We start from the raw sequence: 23,448 nt of genomic DNA, 5'->3' as shown, positions 1-23,448 counted from the left end.
CACAGGACACACCGCCGCCGCTCCTGTCCTTGCATCCCCCTGCAGTGTGTCTCTGCTCGTGCTCTCGGTGTTATTACAGATGAGCCCCTGTCGCCTGCTCGCCGCTCGCTTTTTCCCGGCGTTGCAGGCTGATCCGCGAGGATGCCCACTCCCCCATCTCGCACTCTCCTTGGATTGGCGGAACGTACTGAGCTTTGCCTTCCGATTGGCTAATCGCTCTGTCGGTCAGCGTCGCTGTTCCCACCCTGGCCGTCGCTCCTCACTGTTTGGGGCCGGGGGCAGGAGTTACTCGCAACACTTTGGGATCCTGCGATGCACTCCGCATCTTGTTTCAGGCGATGTTCTCATTCAGGTACTTCTTCTTATACATTTATGTAAACTGATCTTTTTTAAGTGTCAAAAGATACTTATACCAAGTCATGCAGCATTGTATCATTCGCTACAGAATATGTTTTTGAAAACCCGTTGCTGTTTTACATCAACATTTGTTAATTCACTTATAAATTGCAGCTTGTATTGGACTAGTTATGTTTTAGCAATGCTAGGAATTTGCACAAAGGACTTTATTGAAAGAAATCTTGTCTGTGTGTGCAGTGGTGTTTTCAGGTGGGACATGTATCGTATAAATCTGACCTACTCAGGTGCAAACATTTATCTTTAACTTGTGTGCCTAAAACTCGTTGGGCTAAAAAAATCTCTACTTCTGTAGGTTTGCCAGTTGCATGGCTTAGAGGTTTTTGAACTTGGACTTGGGCTTCCATGTATGTCAGATATAGGAGTGACCAAAAAAGGCTTGTGCACGAATCTTTTGACAATTTAGTTTATAAAATGAGATTATAATATGTTAGCTCCAATCTATCCCTTTATAGAAGGGCTTATTTCATGATATTAATGTGGGACTGTGCTTATATTGTAAACAAGGTTGGCACCCAGGTAGGGCTGATATGTACCAAATTTGGATAAGTAAACATGCATACTTATTGCAAGCTCAGGAGGTATGAATGTTTGAGATTGTAACCTTGGATTGTATCTTGATTGAGGTGTCAGAGGGCTGTGCATGCCATGGAACATTAACCCAGAGCTAGCAGCTGCTTGACAGGAGAAGAAAATTGAATCTCAAAGAAATCCTGTTGAGAATAGTATATGCTAATGCACCTTGCTTTGACAAAGTCATTACAATTTAATGCAATGGTCATATTGTGTATTAAACCTCCATTAGTCATCACTTGAAAGTAATACACACATGGTATGTACAGACTCTGAAATGGATGAAGAAAATAATTAAGGCCGATCTGTAACCACAGGGTATGAGGCATTGCACTGTAATAAAATTGTTTGTGAAAGCTGAATAGAAACTTAATGCTTCTTAATCTGCAAAATTTTGTTCAAAACTGCATGTAGCTCTCTAAAGACATCACTATGTTTTAACAATACATATTGGTTCAGATTTATGACAGTTTCCTTAAAACACACTTCCTATCACTACCCATTATGAAAATGCTTAAGTTTCCTTACCAAAGTTCAATTTTGGAAGCATGCCATTGAATGCCCGACATCACGGACATATTCTTTGCTCCTTGAATTCAGGTTCCATGATTGGCACAAAGTTGCGGGCAAAGAAATAAAAGACGACTTCACAATAGAACAAACAGTGGGTTCTAGAAATTGCTGTGTGCTGCAAAAAAAATTTAAGAGCAAATGAGGTTTTTAAGCTTCCATTTCTAAATAAGAAAAGCATCACCAAAGGTTACAACATTGTGGACCTTCTGTGAAAACTTACAGTGTTTAAAGATTGTCCCAAATGTCACAGAAGTGACACGTAGATTAGAAAATGCCAGGGACCGTACATAAGCCAAAGGTAAATATTTTAATGTGATTGCAAATAATTTTGGTCACTCTTTTTCAAGAAAATCATACTGTTTGGTTACATTTGTTCCTTCTATGTGAAAAGTGCACGGTGTCAACTAGGTGCAAGAACGGTTTGGTTCTGTAACTGACTGAGGCCAACGGTTTGAAATCTGTTGCTTATTGCATGTGAGTTTATGGGTGACAGCCAAGTAAAGCTATTTTCCCTCCCATAGTTTTGCCTTGCCCTCCACCAAACTCTCTGATTCCTGCCCGTAGTGTTGGTTCACACTCATGCTGGTACTTCTTCTGGTACCTCACTCAGATGACTGTTTCTCGACAATCTTTAATTGATAGAATATCAGCAAACTATTTAGCCATGGGAAGGATCATAGCTGAGCCTGATCCTTTCCTCATCCAGAGTCCACACACATGCCTTTTCCAACAGAAGCCACTAGATTGGGGAGTGGGAGTTCCAGCTGATTGTCTCTCGGGGGAAACAATGAGTGTCCAGTTATAGGACAATGAGAATTTTTTGTATTTGTTTGTGGGATGTGAGCATCGCTGTTAAGGCCATAATTTGCTGCCCATCTCTAATTGCCCTTGGGAAGGCAGTGGGGAGCTGCCTTCCTGAATCATTTCAGTCCATGTGGTGTAGGTACTCCCAAAATACTGTTAGCCAGGGAGTTCCAGGATTTTGATTCAGGGATGATGAAGGAACAGCAAAATATTTCCAACTCAGGATTATGTGTGACTTGGAGGGGTGGTGCTCCCATACGCTTGCTGCCCTTGTCTTCTAGCTGGTGAAAGTTGCATGTTTGGAAGGTGCTGTCGAAGAACCCTTGGCCAATTGCTGCAGTGCATCTTGTAGATGTTATACACTGCAGCCATGGTGTGCCGGAAGTAGAGGGAATGAGTGAGGTGCATGGGGCGCCAGTCAAAGCTGCTTTATCCTGAATGGTGTTGAGCTTCTTGAGTGTTGTTGGAGCTGCATTCCTTCAGCAAGTGGAGAGTACTCCATCACACTCCTGACTTGTGTCTTTTAGATGGTGGAGAGGCTTTGTGGAGTCAACGAGTTACTCAGCGCTGAATGCTCTGACCTTTTATTGCTACAATATATATGTGGCTGGTCCAAATAAGTTTCTAGTCAATGATGTGCCCCCTGGATGCTGGGGTTTCGGCAAGGGTAATGCTGTTGCATGTGAAGGAGAGGTGGTTAGACTCTTTCTTGTTAGAGATGATCATTGCCTGGCACTTGTGTAGTGTGTTACCTGCCATTTATCAGCCCAAACCAGGCTGTTGAGGTCTTGCTGCAAGTGTGCATGGGCTGCTTTATTATCTGAGGAATTGCGAATGGAATTGTGAAATCGTCAGTGAAAATCTCCAGTTCTGACCTTAAGATGGAGGAAAAGTCGTTGAAGAAGAAGCTGAAGATGGTTGAGCCTTGGACACTACCTGAGGAACGCCTATAGCAATGTGCTGAGGCTGAGATGATTGGCCTCCATTTTCCACAGCCATCATCCTTTGTGCTGGGTAGACTCCAGCAACTGGAGAGTTTTTCATCTGATTCCCATTGACTTCAATCTCGCCAGAGCTCTTTGATGCCACACTTGGTCAAAAGCTGCCTTGATGCCAAGGGCAGTCCTTCTCACCGCACCTCTGGAATTCAGCTTTTTTGTCTGTGAGGTCTGGAGCCTGGTGGACTGCAAACCGAGCTTGGTAGCACCGTTGACGACATTTTCCATCATTTTACTGATGACTGAGAGTAGAAATTTGGGTGGTTAGTGCCCGGATTGTTTTTATCCTGTGTTTTTGTGGACAGGCCATACCTGGGCAATTTTCCACTTTGCTGGGTAAATGCATGTGTTGTATCTGTACTGGTACAGTTTGGCTAGGGACACAGCTAATCCTGGAGCATAAGTTTTCAGCACTACATAGCCTTTGCTGTATCCAGTGCCTTCAGCCATTTCTTGATGTCATGTGGAGTGAATCAATTTTGGCTAAAGACTGACATCTATGATGGTGGGTGGGGGCCTCAGGAGGAGTCTGAGATGGATCGCCCACTTGCACTTCTGGATCAAGACTGTTGCAAATGTATCAGCTCTTGTCTGGATTCGTTCTGCATTAGCTTAGTACTATGCCAGTTTGGGCATTATCTTAATGAACCATTGGTAGGGAGGGGGGAAGAATCCATCTAATAAATCACTTTTAAGCATTCAACCTTCAAGTACCAAACTAATTGGCAGTTCAACAAACTACCCAAAAATTAATACTGCTTTGTTTAGTGGGGGTTAGTTATGAATTCATTTTGTTTATGTGAGGAGTGATATGTAAATGTTTGCTGTTGTTTGAGGTTATACGAGAAGTTAAGGCTTTTAAGTGTCGAGGTCTAAATGTTAACTTTTGAAACTATTCAATTTTGTGATTGAGAAGTAAAGAAATTCAGAAAGACGGACATTCTTTTGATGTGGAAGTGATAGCGCCGCAGAGTTGTTTTAATATTATTGTTATTTTGTATTTACACTTTTTACGTTGCAAAGAGATGGGAGTAATAATTGATCTCACGGTGAAGACGCCCCTAGATAGCAGCGACCATAATATGATTGAATTTTATATTCAGCTTGAGGGAGAGAGGAGTGGGTCTAAGTTTTTAAACTTAAATAAGGGCATTTATGAGGGCATGAAGTTGAGCTGGCTAAACTGAATTGGCAAATTAGGTTTAAGGTGTAGGACAATAGAGATGCAGTGGCTAATATTTAAGGGGATATTTCAGAATGCACAGAATGGATACATTCCAATGAGTAAGAAAAAGTCCAAGGGACATGGTTAACTAGAAAGGTTAAAGACAGTATAAAACTTAAAGAAAAAGCTCATAATTGTGTAAAGATAGGTGGAAGGCCAGAAGATTGGACAGAATATAAGGAACAGCAAAGAATGGCTAAAAGACTAACAGGGAGGGAAAAATTAGAGTATGAGAGAAAGCTAGCTCGAAATATAAAGATGGATAGTAAGAGTTTTTGTAAATATTTAAAAAAGAAAAGAGTTAACAAAGTCAGCATTGGTCCTGTAGAAAGTGTGTAGAAAGAATTGATAATGGAAAACAAGGGGATGGCAGATGAATTGAACAAGTGTTTTGCATCAGTTTTCACTATACAGGATACAAGTAACATCCCAGAAGCAGCTATAAACCAGGAAAAGGAAGTAGGGAAGGAAGTCAGGAAAATTACAGTCACCAGAGAAGTGATACTGAGTAAATTGTGGAGTTGCAGGCTGACAAGGACCCGGGTCCTGATGGACTTCATCCTAGGGTCTTAAAAGGAGTGTCTAGTGAGATAGTTGATACATGGTTTTAATTTTCCAAATCTCCCTAGATTCAGGGAAGGTCCCATTAGATTGGAAGATAGCAAATGTAACTCCATTATTCAAAAAGGGAGGGAAACAGAAAGCGGGAAACTACAGGCCAGTCAGCTTAACATCTGTTGTAGGGAAAAATGTTATAAGCCATTATTAAAGAAGTTATAACAGGGCACTTGGATAATCTCAAGGTCATCAGGCAGACTCAACATGGCTTTGTGAGGGGCATGTTAGTGGGGTGGTGAAAAAGGCATATGGGACACTTGCCTTTATCAATCGAGGCATAGATTACAAAAGTAGAGAGGTCATGTTGGGAGTTGTATAGAACCTTGGTGAGGCCACAGCAGGAGGACTGTGTGCAGCTCTGGTCGCCACATTATAGGAAGGATGTGATTGCACTGGAGGGGGTGCAGAGGAGATTCACCAGGATGTTGCCTGGGATGAAACATTTAAATTTTGAAGAGAGGTTGGATAGACTTGGATTGTTTTCGTTGGAGCAGAGAAGACTGAGGGGCGACCTGATCGAGGTGTACAAGATTATGAGGGACATGGACAGGGTGGATAGGGAGCAGCTGTTCCCCTTAGTTGAAGGGTCGGTCCCGAGGGGACATAAGTTCAAGGTGAGGGGCAGGAGGTTTAGGGGGGATGTGAGAAAAATCTTTTTTACCCAGAGGATGGTGACAGCCTGGAATGCACTGCCTGGGAGGGTGGTGGAGGTGGGTTGCCTCACATCCTTTAAAAAGTAGCTGGATGAGCACTTGGCACGTCATAACATTCAGGGCTATGGGCCAAGTGCTGGTAAATGGGATTAGGTAGGTAGGTCAGGTGTTTCTCACTTGTCGGTGCAGACTCAATGGGCCGAAGGGCCTCTTCTGCACTATGTGATTCTGTGATTCTGTGAAAGGGAAATCGTGTTTAACCAACTTATTGGAGTTCTTTGAGGAAGTAACATGTGCTGTGGGTAAAGGGAAACCAGTGGATATATTGTGCTTAGATTTTCAGAAGGCATTTGATAAAGTGCCACATCAAAGGTTATTGCGGTAAATAAAAGCTCATGGTATAGGGGGTAACATATTAGCATGGATAGAAGATTGACTGGCTAACAGGAAGCAGAGAGTAGGCATACATAGGTCTTTTTCAGGTTGGCAAGCTGTAGTGAGTGGTGTTCCACAGGGATCAGCGCTGGGACCTCAACTGTTTACAATTTCTATAAATGACTTGGATGAAGGGATTTAAGGAGTGATTGCAAAATTTGCTGATGACACAAAGATAAGTAGGAAGGTAAGCTGTGAAGAGGACATAAGGAGGTTACAATCAGAAATAGATAGGTTAAGTTAGTGGGAAAAGATCTGTCAGATGTCTTCCTGAAAAGGCAGTGGAAGCAGAGTTTTTGAATATTTTTAAGGCAGGGGCGAATAGATTCTTGGTAAGCAAGGGGGTGATAGGTTATCGGGGGTAGGTGGGATGCAGAATTCAGGTTACTATCAGATCAGCCATGATCTTATTAAATGACGGAGCAGGCTCGAGGGGCTGAATGGCCTACTCCTGCTCCTTGTTCGTGTGTTTGTCAGATCCAGTTTACAAGCTAACATTTGAAGGATTGACCCCGTGTTTGCTTATGCTTTACATGAATCACAGTAAGTTTAAAGTAATTTTCAAATGATCTAAAGATATTGCAATTTCCTTATACTCTTTTGAGTATACCTGTAACTAAATTTAACAGGTTAACAGGTCAAATTAAATAAATAGATCGAACCAAGTTAAAGTGATATCCTCTTAAAGGGGAACTGTAACAAAGGAGAACTTTTTAAAAAATAACTTTATGTAATTTTCTTAAATTCACATTTTTAAAAAGAAACTGTTGAAAGAAATCTTGCCCTATGGCTCAGTGGGTAAATGTACTGTGTGAGACACTGAGACCAGGAACACCCCAAGTTTGATTTCTGGTCTGTTGCTGAGTTAATTGATCTCAGCTGGAGTTGGAACACTGTGGAAATACGGTCATGAACTAATGTGGGGAAACAGTCTGCTGGGCTCTCTGTTCCTGATTGCTGTCCGGTTACCCTTTTTCAGAGAATGTAGTCTGTGGGTGTTGGGTTGGGGACAGAGTTAGGCTTGGCTCTGATATCCTACATGGTGAAGTGGTTGAAAGATGCTCAGCACCTGTACTCACACACGAAGATCAGTCACTTATGGAGAGACGCTTTTGGAATCGTGCTCCAACAGAAATCAACTCATTTGGGGAGTTGGGGGCAAAGAATTGAGGAAAAAAACCGGAAAGATTTAAGGTCTATTTGTTCAAACATGTTGAGTTTTCTAACATTCCTTTTTTGAAAGATATAATATTTAAACATTTTTCCCAAATATATTTTTGATAGGAGTTATGCTGTGAAGGCTTAGAAGGAATAGAATATGCACAGTGGGAGTACTGCATCCCAAGCCTTTGGGATGATGAATGGACACCGAATGCCTGCATTGAGGGATTATTCGAGAATGACTTCTTCAGCAAACAATAAAGCTCTTAGCATGGTTTCAGAAAATTCTTCTCCCGATGGGAATAAAAAGCCATGCGGCAACAACCACGCTGGTGTTGTACCTCAGAGGACTCTGACAGGAGATGCGATTCATTTACTGTGTGTCAGTCCTAAGGGGCAAGATGTATTGGAAGAGTTTCAAATTCCATATAAGACGCATAGCCCTAAACCTTCTAAGCAGTGCTTCCTCCTCAAGAATCACAGCAATAAAGGTAAGGGATAGCACAAGGACATTTTGATAACTACTTGGGAGTGCACACTGTCCCCAATAACATCTAAATGCAAAAGAAAAATATACGACTGCGGTAGCCATGGTCAATTTTTTGGAAATTGCTGCAAACCACACAATACAAACTGAAATTATCAGAAGATAAACATGTTTATCGAGCTTATGCCCTATTTAGATACACATGTAGCTGAAGACCAGCTCCGGCAAGAACTGATTAGCTCAACTTCCATTTTAATCTCTGGATTGCAATATGAGAGTTTCTTTTCAGTAATACAGTTTCATGTTTAAGTTTGGAAGTAATGTATGTTCTGTTAATGTGAGAGAGCAGCAAATTTAGTCATTACTGGTGTAACTGCGCACCTTAAGAAGTGCAGTGAAACAAATACTGATCCGACCTGTGACATTCAGCACATCTTCTAATGAGAGAAAAATAGACGAGCGATTGTATCGAAAATGAAATGCCATACATCGGACTGCATCATGTGGTTTGTAGGTGTTGAAGAGCTTTACCGAGATAGAGTGTGAGATTTTAGTGTTTGTTTCTCAGGAACAATATTTAAAACCATCAAGAAGATATCAGTGATCAGTTTATGTGGTCTGGAAAGATTCTTTTTCACAGCTCAAATTCTGTCCACTTCTCTCTCACTCCACTGCTCTCCTCTCATCCTCTCATCTCATCTCTCCACCTCTCTCCTCACCCCTTCCTCTCCTCCTCCTCTCCTCTCTCCTCTGCTCATCTCCTCTTCTCCTCACTTCCTCACTCCTCTCTCTCTCTACTCCTTTCCTTTCCTCTCCTTTCCTCTCTACCTCACTCCATAATACCGTTACTCTTCCCAGGGTACAGTCCATGGACAGCAGCAACCCTCCTTGGTATTTTGTCCCAAGTGACATTTTTCATGTGTGAATGCAGTTAGTGATTGCCAGCAGACCATCTGATGCTGTGGGAGACATTAGATCAAACCTGTGTCTGTCCTGTCTGGCATGACTGTGTATGTGCACACTCACTTTACATCAGGGGTTACTGACTAGTAATTTGGAGATGGAACGTTCCCTGGTGGTATATGCTAAGACCAATTAAAGCACATCCATTTTCACCTTGGCTGAGAACAACCAACGCAACACTGACCAGGGATTTAGCCTTGAGTCTTCCTGGCTTGTTTGGCCCTGTGTCATAATGGGTGATGTGTTCACTCACTGAGCCACTGAGTATTTCATCTGAAAAACATTTGCCTGATTAAACTATTTATTGAATGCTGTGCCAGATTGAGGATTGTACTAACATGAATCATCATCATAAAACAGACCTGTGCAATGGCTTTTAAAAACCTACGCTGTACAATAATGGATATGCCTCCAAACTTTCTTCTCATTCTGGAATATTGTTTTCTGGAGTTTTGTTAGTGGTTTATATAGGAAATGTGTTAAATCACTGCAGTTGCTTACTCACATGGACATACGAACAGGAGTAGGACACTTGGCCCCTCAAACCTCAATAAGATCATGGCTGATCTGATGGTAACCTCAACTGCACATTTTTACCTACCCCGATTGTCTAAATGTCAAAAGTGAAATGAATTAGGGTAATCGCAATCACTTTCTTTAGGACATATTTTCCATCATACCAAAGTGTGCTCACAATTTGGATTCACTGGATTTAATCTCACTCACAGAAACCCTGTGAATACAGAGTTTAGGATGTAGAAATGATTCATTAATACAGTGAGCAGATGACTGCCATGCAATGTAAGGGGAACTTGATTATGAGCAAGGGGATATAATTCACAGCTGAAGGAAGCAATTACAACTGTGTCGACTGGTGCAGTGGGTTACTGTCCTTTTAATCTCACCACACACCACAATGATGGAATAAAAGTCTCCTTTCTTTGTTGGCTACAAGGGTTCAAGTGTAATACGTTTGTAGCAATTTCAACTCAGTACATTATGGGTGTGGAGCAAAACACAAAACTATCAATAAGCACACATTATGGCTGGAATTTTTAGCTCGGCGGGTGGGCATGCACCCGACCCGACTGAGCGTGAAATGATGCGTGATGATGTCGGCCGAGCATGCTGATGTCAATGCGCAGATGCGCGATAGTTCGGTCGGTGGGCACGTGCCGGAGCCAGCAGCGTGTCTGCCGACAATTAAAAGGTCTATTAAAGCTATTAAGTTATAAATTGATGTTAACTTTTCACTGCACGTTCAACCTAACGGTTGGCGGGCAGGTGAAAAGGCCAAGTGGCCTTTGCATTTTTTGGAAACCTCATCCACGGGCGGGATGGGGTTTCCAAAAGCAAATACAAATAAAATAAAAACTTTACTTTTTAATTGAAAACATGTCCCTGCTCATGTGACAGAATCACATGAGCAGGGACATGTTTTATTAAATTTTTCAGATGTTCATGAATTGTTTCAATATATTCTTCATCTCCCTGAGGCAGCTCCGTGCCTCAGGGAAATTATTCTGCATTGTCTCTTGGGCATGCGTGGAGTCCACACTCAGCCAGCTCGCACTCCTCCCCCCCCTGCCCGCACAGGCAGCGTTTAGCGCTGCCGCTCATGTATCACGCTGGGCAGGCATTAATTGGCCCACCCGTGTAAAATCGTGGAGCGCTGCCAATCGTGAACGGTGGTCAGCTTCCCGCCCCCACCGATCCCGCATGCCAAGGGCAAAATCCTGCCCTATATATAACATTAGTCTCAGTCACAGAGCTCACAGGACAATTGGGCGGGAAAATGGAAATGTCCCACTGGTGTAACAGGGACTGCTCTTCTGAAGTTTTAAATAAGGCACCTTGGTTGGCAGAAAAGAGGAAGCATAACTCCATCAACCTTTTATAGATATTTTGATAACAGAGGAAATAATGACCTAGGTTTTGCTGGAGTAGGGCCCTGTTAGTTAGAGACTAATGCTTTTCCCCTCAAGCTGGAAATATTTTTGCTCTCCAAGTTATTGGAAATGCAAACTGATAGAGATGAGGGCAACAGGGCATCTGTGACTAACAGACTAATAACAACAACAACTTATATTTATATTTCAACTTGAATGCAATAAAACCTCCCAAGGTGCTTCACAGGAGCATTATAAAACAAAATATGACACCAAGCCACATAAGGAGATATTAGGCAAGATCACCAGAAGCTTGGTCAAAGAGGTAGGATTTAAGGAGTGCCTTAAAGGAGGAAAGCAGGGTAGAGAGGTGAAGGGAGGGAATTCTGGAGCTTAGAGCCTAGACAACCTGAAGGCACAACTACCAATGATGGAGCGATTAAAATTGGGGATAAACAAAAGGCCAGAATTAGAGGAGCGCAGGTATCTCTGGATGGTGTGGGGCTGGTGGAGATTATAGAGATCGGGAGGGGCAAGGCCATGGAGGGATTTGAAAACAAGGATGAGAATTTTAAGATCAAGATATTGCTTTACCGGAGCCAATGTAGGTCAGTGAGCACAAGGGCCTCAGATGAATGGGATTTGGTGTGAGTTAAGACGCAGACAACAGTGTTTTGGACCTCAAGTTCACGGAGCGTAGAATGTGGGAGACCAACCAGGAATGTGTTGGAATAGTCAAGTCCAGAGGTAATGAAGACTTGGATGAGGGTTTCAGTAGCAAGTGAGCTGCTTAACCAATGAAATTTAAGGATTGAGGGGAAAAAAACAGAGGAATGACAGAAAAGGAAATAGAGTGAATTTGAGTCAAATTAGGACAGAAAGAGAAGCAAGGAGAAGGAAAGAAAGATTGGGTTAAGAGAGAGAAAAGAGACAAAGGAAAAATGAGAAAAAAAATAAAATGTAAAATTTTAAATTTTAATATTCTCTAACAATAATTCACTGTGTTAGCTCTGTGCTAGAGCAGTCAGAAACTACTCCCATTGTGCTGCTCCCTCCCCCTCCATAGTATTGTACTTTCTTTGCTTCAAATGTTTATCTATTTTTAAGAGATGCAGTGTCTGTCTTACATATGTACCCTGTACTATGGAAATTGCTACGACAAAAAGCTAACCTCTCTCCTCATAACCTTAGTAATCCCTTATTACTGATTCATGAGCCAGAGGAAATTATCCATATTGTCAATATTTTTCATAATTTATTAAATCTTCAGTTAGTCTTCTCTACTCTCTTAGCAATAGTCCTGGTATTATCCTTCTTGATTGATCTGTGTGAAAAAGAGCCTCTTGACACCATTCCTAAATTCATCTTTTATCAGTTTAACCTAAGACTCATCATCCTACTCTTATGATTTAAGTTAGGTAATGTTTGGAGCTAACTTTTCCAGTCCATTTACTTTCTTGCCTACCTCATAAGATCACCCGCCAGTAACCTCTTTTGCCACTCCTCCCTCTATGGGTCAGCCACCGCCAACTGAAGTTACTATAAAACTCTTACTAAATCTATTTTAGTTACACTAAAAATCAAATGCAATGAAGGCATTTTCCTGTTTTGAGACCATGAATGAATTGTGTTGCTATTTATATTGGGACTAGGTCAAAAATTGACAGAAAGTAAGAAGTAGTGAAACTTATTTGAGGAGATATGTTGGAGTGGGGAGATGTGCTGAGTGAGGTGCCCCAGGGATTTATTATTATTATTATTATTATTATTATTATTCCTATTTCCCATTAATGACTTGTGCTCAATGCAAATTGGACAAACTTGCAGATTATACTAAAATAGGTGGGGCAATACAATCTGAGAAAGCAGCTTGGGAGCTGCAAAATCAGATTGAGAAACTATGTGATAAAATGGAACAGCGGTAATGAAATTTAGTAAGGGCAAGCAAGAATACTACTCTTTGGAGAAAAACTGAGCAACAGAAATATTCCATCAGTGGTGTTAAAATATCTAAGGATGAAGCTGAAAATCATCTTGGGGTTTTTAGTTAGCTTGATGCTCAATGAGGATGAAATTCAACTTTGGCCCACGTTGGAGGTTTCTAGGGGTCAGGGGGGAGGTGGTGAGGGAAAATGACTTTAGGGAATTGGGCCAATGGATTTCAGTGGATAGGAAAATTGGGCGGGGTACATCAAAGGCAGGGTACATAAAGGGCGGCTGATCCGTTGTGTTGTGCTCACACCAAAGTTGAGTTTCACCCCCAACATGTCTGATCATTGTGGGGCAGCAATCAACAAAGCAGGTAGAATGCTGAGCCCATATAGCAAAACATAGAGGTCAGCGGAAGCTATGGTGAACCTGCATAATTTTTTTTTATTTATGCATTTATGGGATGTGAGTGTCACTAGCAAGGCCAGTATCTATTACTCATCCCCAATTGCCCTTGAGAAGGTAGTAGTGAGCTGCCTTCTTGAGCTGCTGCAGTGTGAGTTGTCTTAGAGCTCTAACAGGAGGACTTGCGGTGCAGTGGGTAATGACCCTGCTTCTGAGCCAGAAGCTCTGGGTTTAAGTCCTACTCCAGGACTTGATAGTCAAGGAGGATGCATTCATAATGTGGCAGAACAGATTGAATATGAAATTGCAAATCATTCCTATTGCGTTATTATCACGATATAAGTCCTTGAGCTTATTTGCTGTGTGAGGCCCAAGGCACAAGTCGCTCATAAGGGATTTGGCAAACACGTTGTGGATTCATTTATTAAGACTAGACATGGGGCAGAATTTTTCGCTGAGTGGGCATGCGCATGCCTGACCTGCTCAACCGTAAAATAACATGTGGTGCCATTGGGTGAGTGTCCCGACATCATCGCGCACCTGCGCGATATTTCAGTCAGTGGATGCGTGTGGGAACCTGAGCCGCGCCCGCCATCAATTACGAGGCCAGTTAAGGCCATTAAAAAAGCAATTAAGCTAGATTTTACATTGCCCACGTGATTTCACACTTGTCGCATGGGCAAAACGGGCAGGTGGGCAGCCGACAATTTGCTAAACCTCATCCAAGGGCAGGATAAAAAGGGTCAGCAGCATTGCCATTGTGAGTTGTGAGGGGTTTTAGAGATAGTTGGCTGCTTGTTGTTTATTAGTTCTTGGCAGCTTCATCTTTGTTTGGGGCTTCAATTGTTAGCATTTCTAGGCTTCATTTCAGGACATATTGGTGTCTCCAAGGTCCTCGGAGGATTCAGACCATGTGGACCCTTCCAGGTATCAGACAGCCTTCCGTTACCCTGGTAATGGGGATTGTGGTCTCCGCTGAAGCACCTCCTTTGAGGAGGAAGAGAAGGGCAGAAGAGTGAAGAGGCCAGGTGTCTCTATGCAGCTTCCGGGGGGGGCGATATGTGGGAGGAGAGACGCAGGCACAAGGGGTGTAGGGCCAGCAGGAAGTCCAAGAGGGAAGGGACCACAGAAGACGCCACAATCCTGCTGCCAGGGTTTACAGGCAGTGATGCAGCTACCACAATATGTCTGAGGTGCAATGCCGAAGGAGGCTCCGCCTCTCAAGGGAGACTCTGGCCTCCATCTCTCAGATGATTGGGCCTGAGATCAGCTCCGACTGTGTGGGTGGACACCCCATACCAGTGGCTCTGAAGGTCACAGTGACCCTCAACTTCTATGCCTCCAGCTCTTTCCAGGGGTCAGTGGGGATCTATGTGGAGTCCCCCAATCAGCTGTCCACAGTTGCATCAAGCTGGTGACAGAAGCTTTGTTCAGACGGATGCTGACATTTATTCTTTAACATACGGATGAGGCCAGCCAGGCTGAGTGAGCCAGAGGCTGGGTTCCCTCATATCCAGGGTGCCATCGACTGCACACGTGGGTCAGCCGGGTGCCTTCGTCAATAGGAAGGGCTTCCACTCCATGAACGTGCAGATAGTGTGTGACCACAGGATGCTGATTCTGCAGGTCTGTGCAAGGTACCCAGACAGCTCCCCTGACACTTACATCCTGAGGCACTCCCAGGTGTCTCAGCTGTTCAGTGCTCCAGCCCGACTGGATGGATGGCTGCTGGGTGGAAAGGGCTATCCTTTGAAAAGGTGGCTTATGACGCCTCTCTGCCACCCAAGAACAGAGGCTGAGCAGCATTATAATAGGAGTCGTGGCTCCACAAGGGTGGTGGTAGAGAGGACCATAGGTCTTTTGAAGATACGCTTCCGATATCTGGTCGTTCAGGGGGTGCACTGCAACACTCTGCAGAGCAGGTGTCACTGGTAGTGGTTGCATGCTGTGCCCTCCACAATCTGAGGCACTGGCAAGGGGGACCCACTGGAGGAAGAGGATCTTGACACACCTGCACAGGTCACAGATGACAAGTCCAGTTGTGAGTCAGAAGAGGAGCATGGTGAGGAGAACGCGCAGGGTATGGAACCAGACCTTGGTAACCTCCAGGGAGGCAGGGACACCAGGGACGCTTTGATCCAACGGTCCTTCCACTAGGCCACCAAAGATCTGCCTCCGCCTCATGCCAGGGCTGCCATTCCATCCTGGACGTCTGAAATGACCCTTTCATTTGCATCCAAAGTCCACTCAATGCCTGTGCAGTAAAGTATCCAGCCACTCATGTCCAGCATTACATACTGGCATACCCTGCACCAGAAAGAAAAAAGGTGAAGCATACTCAGGCCATCAGAACCAAACCAAGTTTAATGTTATTGTCACATTGAATGCATAATGACATTACCATTACTGATGTTGATGTCCAGACCAGCAGACATGTAAACCAAACATAAATGAACAGAAAATCACCTGTGAACTGTCCCTTTTCTGCTCATGGTGCCTTTAACTTACATTTACGAATGCTGCGTCTTGATGCCTCCTCGCTCTTGCTGGCAACAGCATTGGAGGCAGCTGTCTCTGCCGTCTTGTTGGCCTTGATGACCTTGGCGGTCGTCCTCTGGCTAGTGGAGCCTGTGCTGGCCCCACCTGGTAGGGAGCTGGCATCTCCCCACTCATTGCAGCCTCATCAGATGCCATGGTCACTGGCAGAGGGGCGGAGGAGCTGCTGCCATCATCCAGAGCCCCCTGAGAGGAGCCCGCAGAGACGACAGGCAGCTTGTGCCAACATGAGGTCACTCTGGACCACCCTGCTCACCATTGATGGACGGGCACCTAGCTGGGATACTAGGTGCCTCATCCATCTCCCACACTGGCACTGACCACCTGAGATCATTGCCTGTGTGAGGGCTTGCAGGTATGAGTACTACCGCAGAAACCCCTGATTCTGTACCTGGAGCTGCCTCCCCATGAGATTCACCACTCTCAATGGAGGAGGCAGTGTGCTGGGCAATGAGGGCCAATGCAATACTCATGCTCCGCATAAACTCCTCCACAACAGAGAATGTGGCACGCAGAACCTCATGCATCTCCGCCAGATCCTCCCACACATTATGCTGAACATCCAGCATCTGCTGCCTAACAGATGACTCCATATGCTCATCATCTGCCTTCAATTGAGCATCATCCTCATCCCCAGCAGTCCTCCAATTGCAGGCACCCTGAGCACTCTTTGCCTCCGCCTGCACCTCAAGTGAGTGTGAAGTGCCCTCACCAATGTGCACCGACATTCTTGCTGCTGATCTAATGCCCACCGAGGTATCTGCGTTGGTGCCTGGTTCAGAGAGCGGGTGTGACGCAGGTGCAAATGAAGCCTGGTGGTCCTCCGGTGCAGGGGTGGCCCTTCGGGGTCTAGAGAGCGAGTGCGTGCTGTCGAACCTAAGGGAGAACAAGGACATTTCATTAGTTAAAGCCATCACAATGTCACTGTGCATGCCTGGCGCCTTGGTGAGACAATGGAGATCTGCATCACGGTGCCATTGCCTTTCAATGATCAATGGGGACTCCAGGTTTGAGGCTCCCATCAATGAAGAGACGGCACTAGAATGGTTGCACAATCTGAAACTCTCACCTCTGTACGCTGCACTCCTACCTTCGTCTGGCACCCCCACCTCTCCATTCCCGGTTGCACAGGGAGCGTGCTGGCTCTCCAGCTCAAAGGCGTCCTGCTCAAACTTGGTCAGCAGCAGCAGGTTGGGCAGGCCTCTGTCTGTACGTTACTCCCTGATTGGTTACGGCCCATCTTCTCCTGAAAGAACAGATGAGCATGGATTAGTCTACTCTCTACCTGCAGCGCGATTGCAGCCTGGCCAACGCCAACTTAGGAACACCTCGCATGGCACATCCGAGTTGTGGCCCTTGAGCCGCAAGGCACTCAGTCCAAGCAGCCAGGGCTCACCCATTTGCCAACTCCGGCGTCATTGACAGTTGGCACTCAGACTCTAGCACCCCTGAGGTCCATGGGTGGACAGCCACACCTTAACACTTCAACACGCTGATCCATGCCAACATGGTACTCACCCTTCTGGAGTGCAGCAGATCATTGAACCTCTTCTGGCACTGCACCCATGTGCGCTGCAGCGCATCATGACTGCTAACCAGCGCTGCAACCTCCTCACATGCCCTCTTTGTGAGGTGTGGTGGCCTCCTCCTCCCATCTCTGGGGACAAGGGTGTCCCTCCTGGCAGCCACCTCCTCCAGGAGGACCGCAAAGCACTCATCCAAAAAGCAATGGTGGGGAGGTCCAAGTGCCCACCCGACCTGCCCTCCCGCCTGCTGTGTCCAGCCTCACTGGACTCCATAACTTGAATATTGAAAATGCAGAGGAGACTTTATCCTGTGGCAGCCTTCAAGGAGCTGCCTGGGCTGTTGGTAAACCAACCGCTGGGTCGCCATTGGACCCGGCGGCCAACAGGCACCCCCCCACCCCCCCGGGCCTGCCAATCGCGCCCGCCCGCTGACCTGCAAATTCTACCCATGAGAACAGTTACACATAGGTATAAAGCTTGAAAACATCAGAGTTGATGTGAGTATGTTCTGCTCAAGGCAGAAGTGAAACTAAGACTGGATCACTTGGCACACTTCCCTTCTGGTGATGTCATGCTGACAGCCTTTAAAGACATAATACAACAGTTCCAGCACATGGCAATGGCCAGCAGTAAGAGCAGGAGACAAAGCTGGTCAGCAGGTGATGGAAAGAAAGTTGGAGCCTCTACCATCACTATTTGTAGCTCCAGACTCCAACATGCACCTAAGAGCGCCACAGCAATTGGGACTCCCTGAGCAAGCTGTAACACACCACAGGGCTCTAACATTTGGCCAAACAACTGTTTGAATATTGGGCTGGATTTTACAGCGGCAATGGTGCCCGTGCCCCTGGCTAAAAAGTCGGTCGGGAGCCGGCCTGGGGAAAGAGCAGCTGGCAATTGGCCATTAACGAACTTGAGACGGGATTTCCGTCCCTCAGGGACAGGAGGTCCCACCTCAGAGAGCTACCGACCTATCGAATGGCTGGCAGCTGTCTAGCGCTAGGCAGGAGCGGTGGCCAGGCTGGGACTATTGGCAGCCCCCAGGGGAGATTGTTGCTGGAGCCGGACACCAAGGTAAATGGGGGGATTTCACTGGGGTCAGGCTGACAGGCCTCATTGAAGTGGGCAGGGGGGATGGGAGGCTGGTTTTAGGAGGCTGGCAAGGGGTGGGAGGGTAAAGAGGCAAGTGTGATCTCGGTTGCGGGGGCGGGGGTGAGGGAGGAGGGGTACTCCGATGGGTATAGGTAACCCACCAAGGAGGCTCCCCATGATCGACATCAGCCCCCAAAAACAAAGCTGCTGGGCCAACCGCTTGCTGGGGGTCTCCCTCTGCCGCAGGTAAAATAGCAGGGGGGCAGAATGAGGCCCTTAAGTGGCTAATTAAGGGCCTCAGTAGGCCCAAGGAAAAGTGGGCCACCTGATGTCTCCACCTCGCAACTACCCCCCCCCTCCCCCTGTAAAATTTCCACATGTCGGGGCAGGCGGGTAGGCAGTGGGGAGGCTGCATGCTGGATTTTAAGAGCCTCTTGCCTTCAAACCTGTTGGGGGTGGATCATAAAATTTAGCCCATTACCTTAGCTGTATTCACCGTTAGGTTATCTTTTACATCTTGTGCTTCCTAACCAGTTTTTGAATCACTTAATTCTCAGTGTCAGTTGAAAGCGCTCTTTCCTTTGCATCACATGATAGTACGTTCGGGTTTCACTCCAAGACTCGGGCCCATCGTTCAAGCTAACACTCCAGTTGTGAAGTAGTCTTTTGGATGAACCAACCTTAAATCAAGGCCCAGTATAGTCTATTCAGATGGATGCAAATGATTCTATTCATACGTGAGCAAGGAGTTCTCCTAGCCAACCTTCTTTCTTTAATCAACAGTATATAAGAAATCAATTGATTATTCATGTTAATTGTTTTTGGGATTTTTGCTGTGTGAAAATTGGCTGCACATAACTCATTAGGCTGAATTTTACTGGCTTCATCAGGTGGCGGGACCCGGGGTTGCATTTTGCCAGTGGCAGCCTGTCTTACTATGAAGATCTCCTGCCTGCCTCAGCAGCAAACACCGCTGTCAGCAATAGCTCTTGGTGTCAGCTGCCATTCTTAATAGGTGCATAAGCATCAATTGATTTAAAAAAAAAATGTTAATTGTCATTGATGGAGCAGTTGAAGGTGATTGGGCCTAACTCGGACACTACCCTGAGGAACTTATGAAGCAATGTCTAGGATTGAGATGACTGGTCTCCAAAAACCACAACTATCTTTGTGCTAGGTATGACTCCAACCAGAGGAAAGTTTCTATCTTGATTTCCATCAACTCCGGTACGTTGCTCTGATAGATCTCATTTTAAATTTTGTCAAGTTCTATCCACCAAGACACAGAAGAAACATTCAAGTCCTGGGTTGGCTCAAAAAAGAGCCATGAGACTGACCCCTAGGGTCATGGCTGATTTAGGAGACCCTGATCTGGAATGCTTGATGCTGAAACTCTACGTTTGAACAGTAAACTGTTCCATGCTCTATCACTAACACCCCTAATACCGATGAGCACAAAAAACATCAAAAATATTTTTAAAATGAGAAAACAAAAAAAGACTTTGCAAAATACTGTTTCTGTATCCTGTATCCTGCCGCCTTATCCCCTCTCCCCTACCCCAGGTGGTAAATATCACAATTGACCTTTTTAATTCAGAGCAGTGAGTTGCAGAAAAGTGCCAGTCATCGAAAAAAAAACTATCAGAATAATCTTTTCTGTCTCCATTTCTGGGGTAGCCTGTCTGCTGATATTCATTACAAGCTCACCAACTCCCACAGCTACCTCGACTACACTTCCTCACACCCTGCTTCCTGTAAGGACCCCATTCCATTTTCTCAGTTTCTCGGTCTTTGTCGCATCTGTTCTGATGATTCTATCTTCCATAACGGCATTTCCGACATGTCTTCCATTTTACTCAACCAAGGATTCCCCAGCACTGTGGTTGACAGGACCCTCAACCATGTCTGACCCATTTCCCACACTTCTGCTCTCACCTCTTCCCTTTCCTCCTCGAACCATTCTCTGCCTTTTCTACCACATTCAGCATGATGCCACCACCAACACATCTTCCCCTACCTTCCCCTGTCAGCATCCGAAGGGACCATTCTCTCCGCATTACCCTGGTCCACTCCTCTATCACCCCCAATACTCATCCCCTTCCCACATCACCTTCCCATGCAATTGCAGGAGGTGTAATGCCTGCCTCTTTACCTCCTCTCTCCTCACTGCCAAAGGCCCTAAACACTCCTTCCAGGTGAAGCAGCAATTTACTTGTACTTCTTTCAAACTAGTCTACTGTATTCGCTGCTCACAATGCAGTCTCCTCTACACTGGGGAGGTCAAACACAGAGTGACTGCTTCGCAGCACACCTCCACTCAGTTTTCAAGCATGACTCCAACCTTCCAGTTGCTTGCCATTTCAGTTTACCATCATGCTCATGCTCACATTTCTGTCCTCAGCCTGCTACTATGTTCCAGCGAAACCTAGTGCAAGCTGGGGAAACAGCACCTCATCTTCCGATTAGGCCCTCTGGACTCAACATTGTGTTCAACAACTTCAGACCCATGAACTCTGTCCCCCACTTTGAATTCTTTTTTGACAAGTGCTAGTCTGTATCTTGTTTTTGTTTTTCGACTGAGTTGACTTTTATTCTGCTATTAACATCTATTCTGGACCTATGCTTTGTTTCTTTACTACAACCATTGCCTCTGCCTTTGTCTTTTTTTCCATGACATCTTTGGTATTTAATCTCTGCTGCCCTCTAACCCATCCCTGACCTTCCCATTTGCTCCACCTGCCCCTCCCCCCTTTTCAACAGTTAAAATCCATCACATTTCTACTCTTCAGTTCTAAAGAAGAGTCATACTGGTCTTGAAACATTAACTCTGTTTCTCTCTCCACAGATGCTGCCAGATCTGGTTTCAGCACTTTCTGCTTTTGTTTCAGAACTCCAACATCTGCTGTATTTTGCTTTTATATCAGGATAATCTGCTGCGCAGACATTTCTCCTCCCTAGACTGACATAAGAGCACAGGCCCATTGTGTGACCCAGGTTTATAAAATGTATTTAAATGCTCATTCTTTTGAAATAATGAGTCATTGAACTGTTTCTTGGTTTAACACGTTCTTCCACATTACTTTGTACCCAATGTCAATCAATCTTCCCTTCCTCTAATGAAGAAAGAAAAGACTTGCATTTAAATAACACCTTTCACCACCTCAGAACAGCAAGCAAGTACTTCCTGAAGTGCATTCACTGTTGCAGTGTAGGAAATGCATCATATAATTTCACACAGCAAAACCCATAAATAGTAACAAGATACATGACCAGATAATCTTTTTTAGTAGTGTTGGTTAAAGGATAAATATTGGGCAAGGCACCAGAACTCCCCTGCTCATCTTCACCTATGTTCACCTGAGAGGGCATATAAGATCTCAATTTATTGTCTCTTCTTAAAGACATCACCTCTGACAGTGCAGCACTCCGTCAGTGCAACACTGAAATATCAACCTAGGTTACGTACTCATGTACGTAGAGTAAGGCTCAAACCTGCAACTTTGTCATTCAGAGGCAAGAGTTGGACCAGTGAGCAAAAGGTGACATCCAATGTACAGTTAAAACCCAAGGTTTATTTTGGCTAATCACTTCTTTATTTATCTTCTTTTCTCTTATTCTTTTCAGGCATGGTAGTGTTTTGGATTTGTGGCCTGAGTCCTTCACATTAGTTTCAAAGTTGGAAAAACAGATGCTTGTTCAATGAAGTTACTACATTACAGTTTCATTGGGTATATTCATGTTTATTGTGAATTTCAGCTGAAGGGCCATAATGTAGAACAACAACAACATTGAAAAGAATAAAAATGAAGACAGGGTAAAGAAGGAGGTAGTGGTTAAGTAGTAACAAGCATGGTTATTAAAAGCCCGGAGATTGCAGGAGGAGGAAAAGATTGAGGGTAAGTCTTTGGAAAAATGAGGTAGAGCAAGAGACTGGGCAACGAGTCTTGATCTCAACACAGCGAAGATGGAAGGAGAAGTAACTGTGTACAAGATGGCAGAGAAGGAATAAAAGAGGAAAGATCAGGGGAGTATTGACCAGAATTGTATTGTTAAAATAGAGAAAATCAAGAAAGACTGGTGTGGGACAAAAGATTGAATATTAGAGGTGAGTCAACGATTGTGGCTGAGATTTTACCAGCTCTTTGGCAATGGACTGGAGGAGGAAAGGCAGGTAAAATGGCATGGGAGGGCCGTGCTTTATGGCTTCCCACTGCCATGCCATTTTGCCAGCAATGGGAAAGCTGTCAGATCGACTACCTGCCAGGAGCCCAATTGTGCCATTTAAGCGCCCAATTAAGGATCACCTCCCCCATCTTAGGGATGGGCCACCGTTGTTAATTGGGATGGCAGCCCTGGTGGCAGTCACTTAATGGGTCACTGCTGGGAACATGCCTCCCACGTTCCACCTTCTTGCTAAGCAGGGTCGCCTCCTAATCCTGGCACCGGCAGCAGGACTCCAGCCATCCCTGCAAGATTCAGTCCTGTGTTTTAGAAGATGAGCTATTTCTGTCCAAGAGTACAGGAAATGTACTAGAAGACTCAATCTAGGAATGGAAGCTCTATTCACAATTTGGATGGACTTGTGCTTTGTAGAGTACTGAGAGGAAAGTTCCTTGATTTCTGTGCTCCCAGCCCTTATGCTTTGGGACACGATGTCTGTGAGCACACTGGGAGCATGGCATTGCAGAATGTTATGGGGCACAGCAATGCTTGACTTGAAAGAGGAAACTAAGCTGCTTGTAAGCGATGGAGAAGATGTGAAAGTTTAATTTGACATGAAGGAAGATGATGAGGCTGTCTAAAAACATTGATCATTGAAGAAGGAGTAAATGTGGAACCATTGAAAGAAATTTCTGTCAGTAGTGTAGGCTTGCTGGGTGAATGAAGGAACTTGGAGTTGTTGACAAATTGAAAGAAGCAAGATTTTCATTTCCCCATTAAAGGGCTTGGAGATGAAAGTGCAGTGATTCAAATATCAAATACTGTAAAATGTGCTGATAAGCAATAGGTTGAATGTATGATAGAGATCATTGATATAAAGAAGGAACACAGTGGAAGAGATTTGGAACTCCTGTGTTAATGGGAAAAATGTTTATTGAAATACATTAATGCAGTTTATTGCAGCAGCATAGATGCAGGGATGTAGT

At 44.8% G+C, this 23,448-nt stretch overlaps 1 protein-coding gene across 1 annotated transcript in view; it reads left to right on the top strand.

Annotated features, from left to right (window-relative positions):
* Positions 1-272: 272 nt before the first annotated feature.
* Positions 273-23,448, top strand: part of LOC144692608 (zinc finger protein GLIS1-like) — a 470,450-nt gene continuing 447,274 nt past the window's right edge. Inside the window, exons 1-2 of the mRNA XM_078561640.1 lie at positions 273-352; positions 7,578-7,945. Of these exons, the coding sequence (XP_078417766.1) occupies positions 7,612-7,945 (334 nt within the window). The 5' untranslated portion in view covers positions 273-352; positions 7,578-7,611. The remainder of the gene's footprint in view (positions 353-7,577; positions 7,946-23,448) is intronic.

The sequence above is a fragment of the Cetorhinus maximus genome, chromosome 17, assembly GCF_964194155.1.
Source record: "Cetorhinus maximus chromosome 17, sCetMax3.hap1.1, whole genome shotgun sequence".
In the NCBI taxonomy this organism is placed as follows: Eukaryota; Metazoa; Chordata; class Chondrichthyes; order Lamniformes; family Cetorhinidae; genus Cetorhinus; species Cetorhinus maximus.
This window is presented reverse-complemented; position numbering and strand designations above follow the sequence as displayed.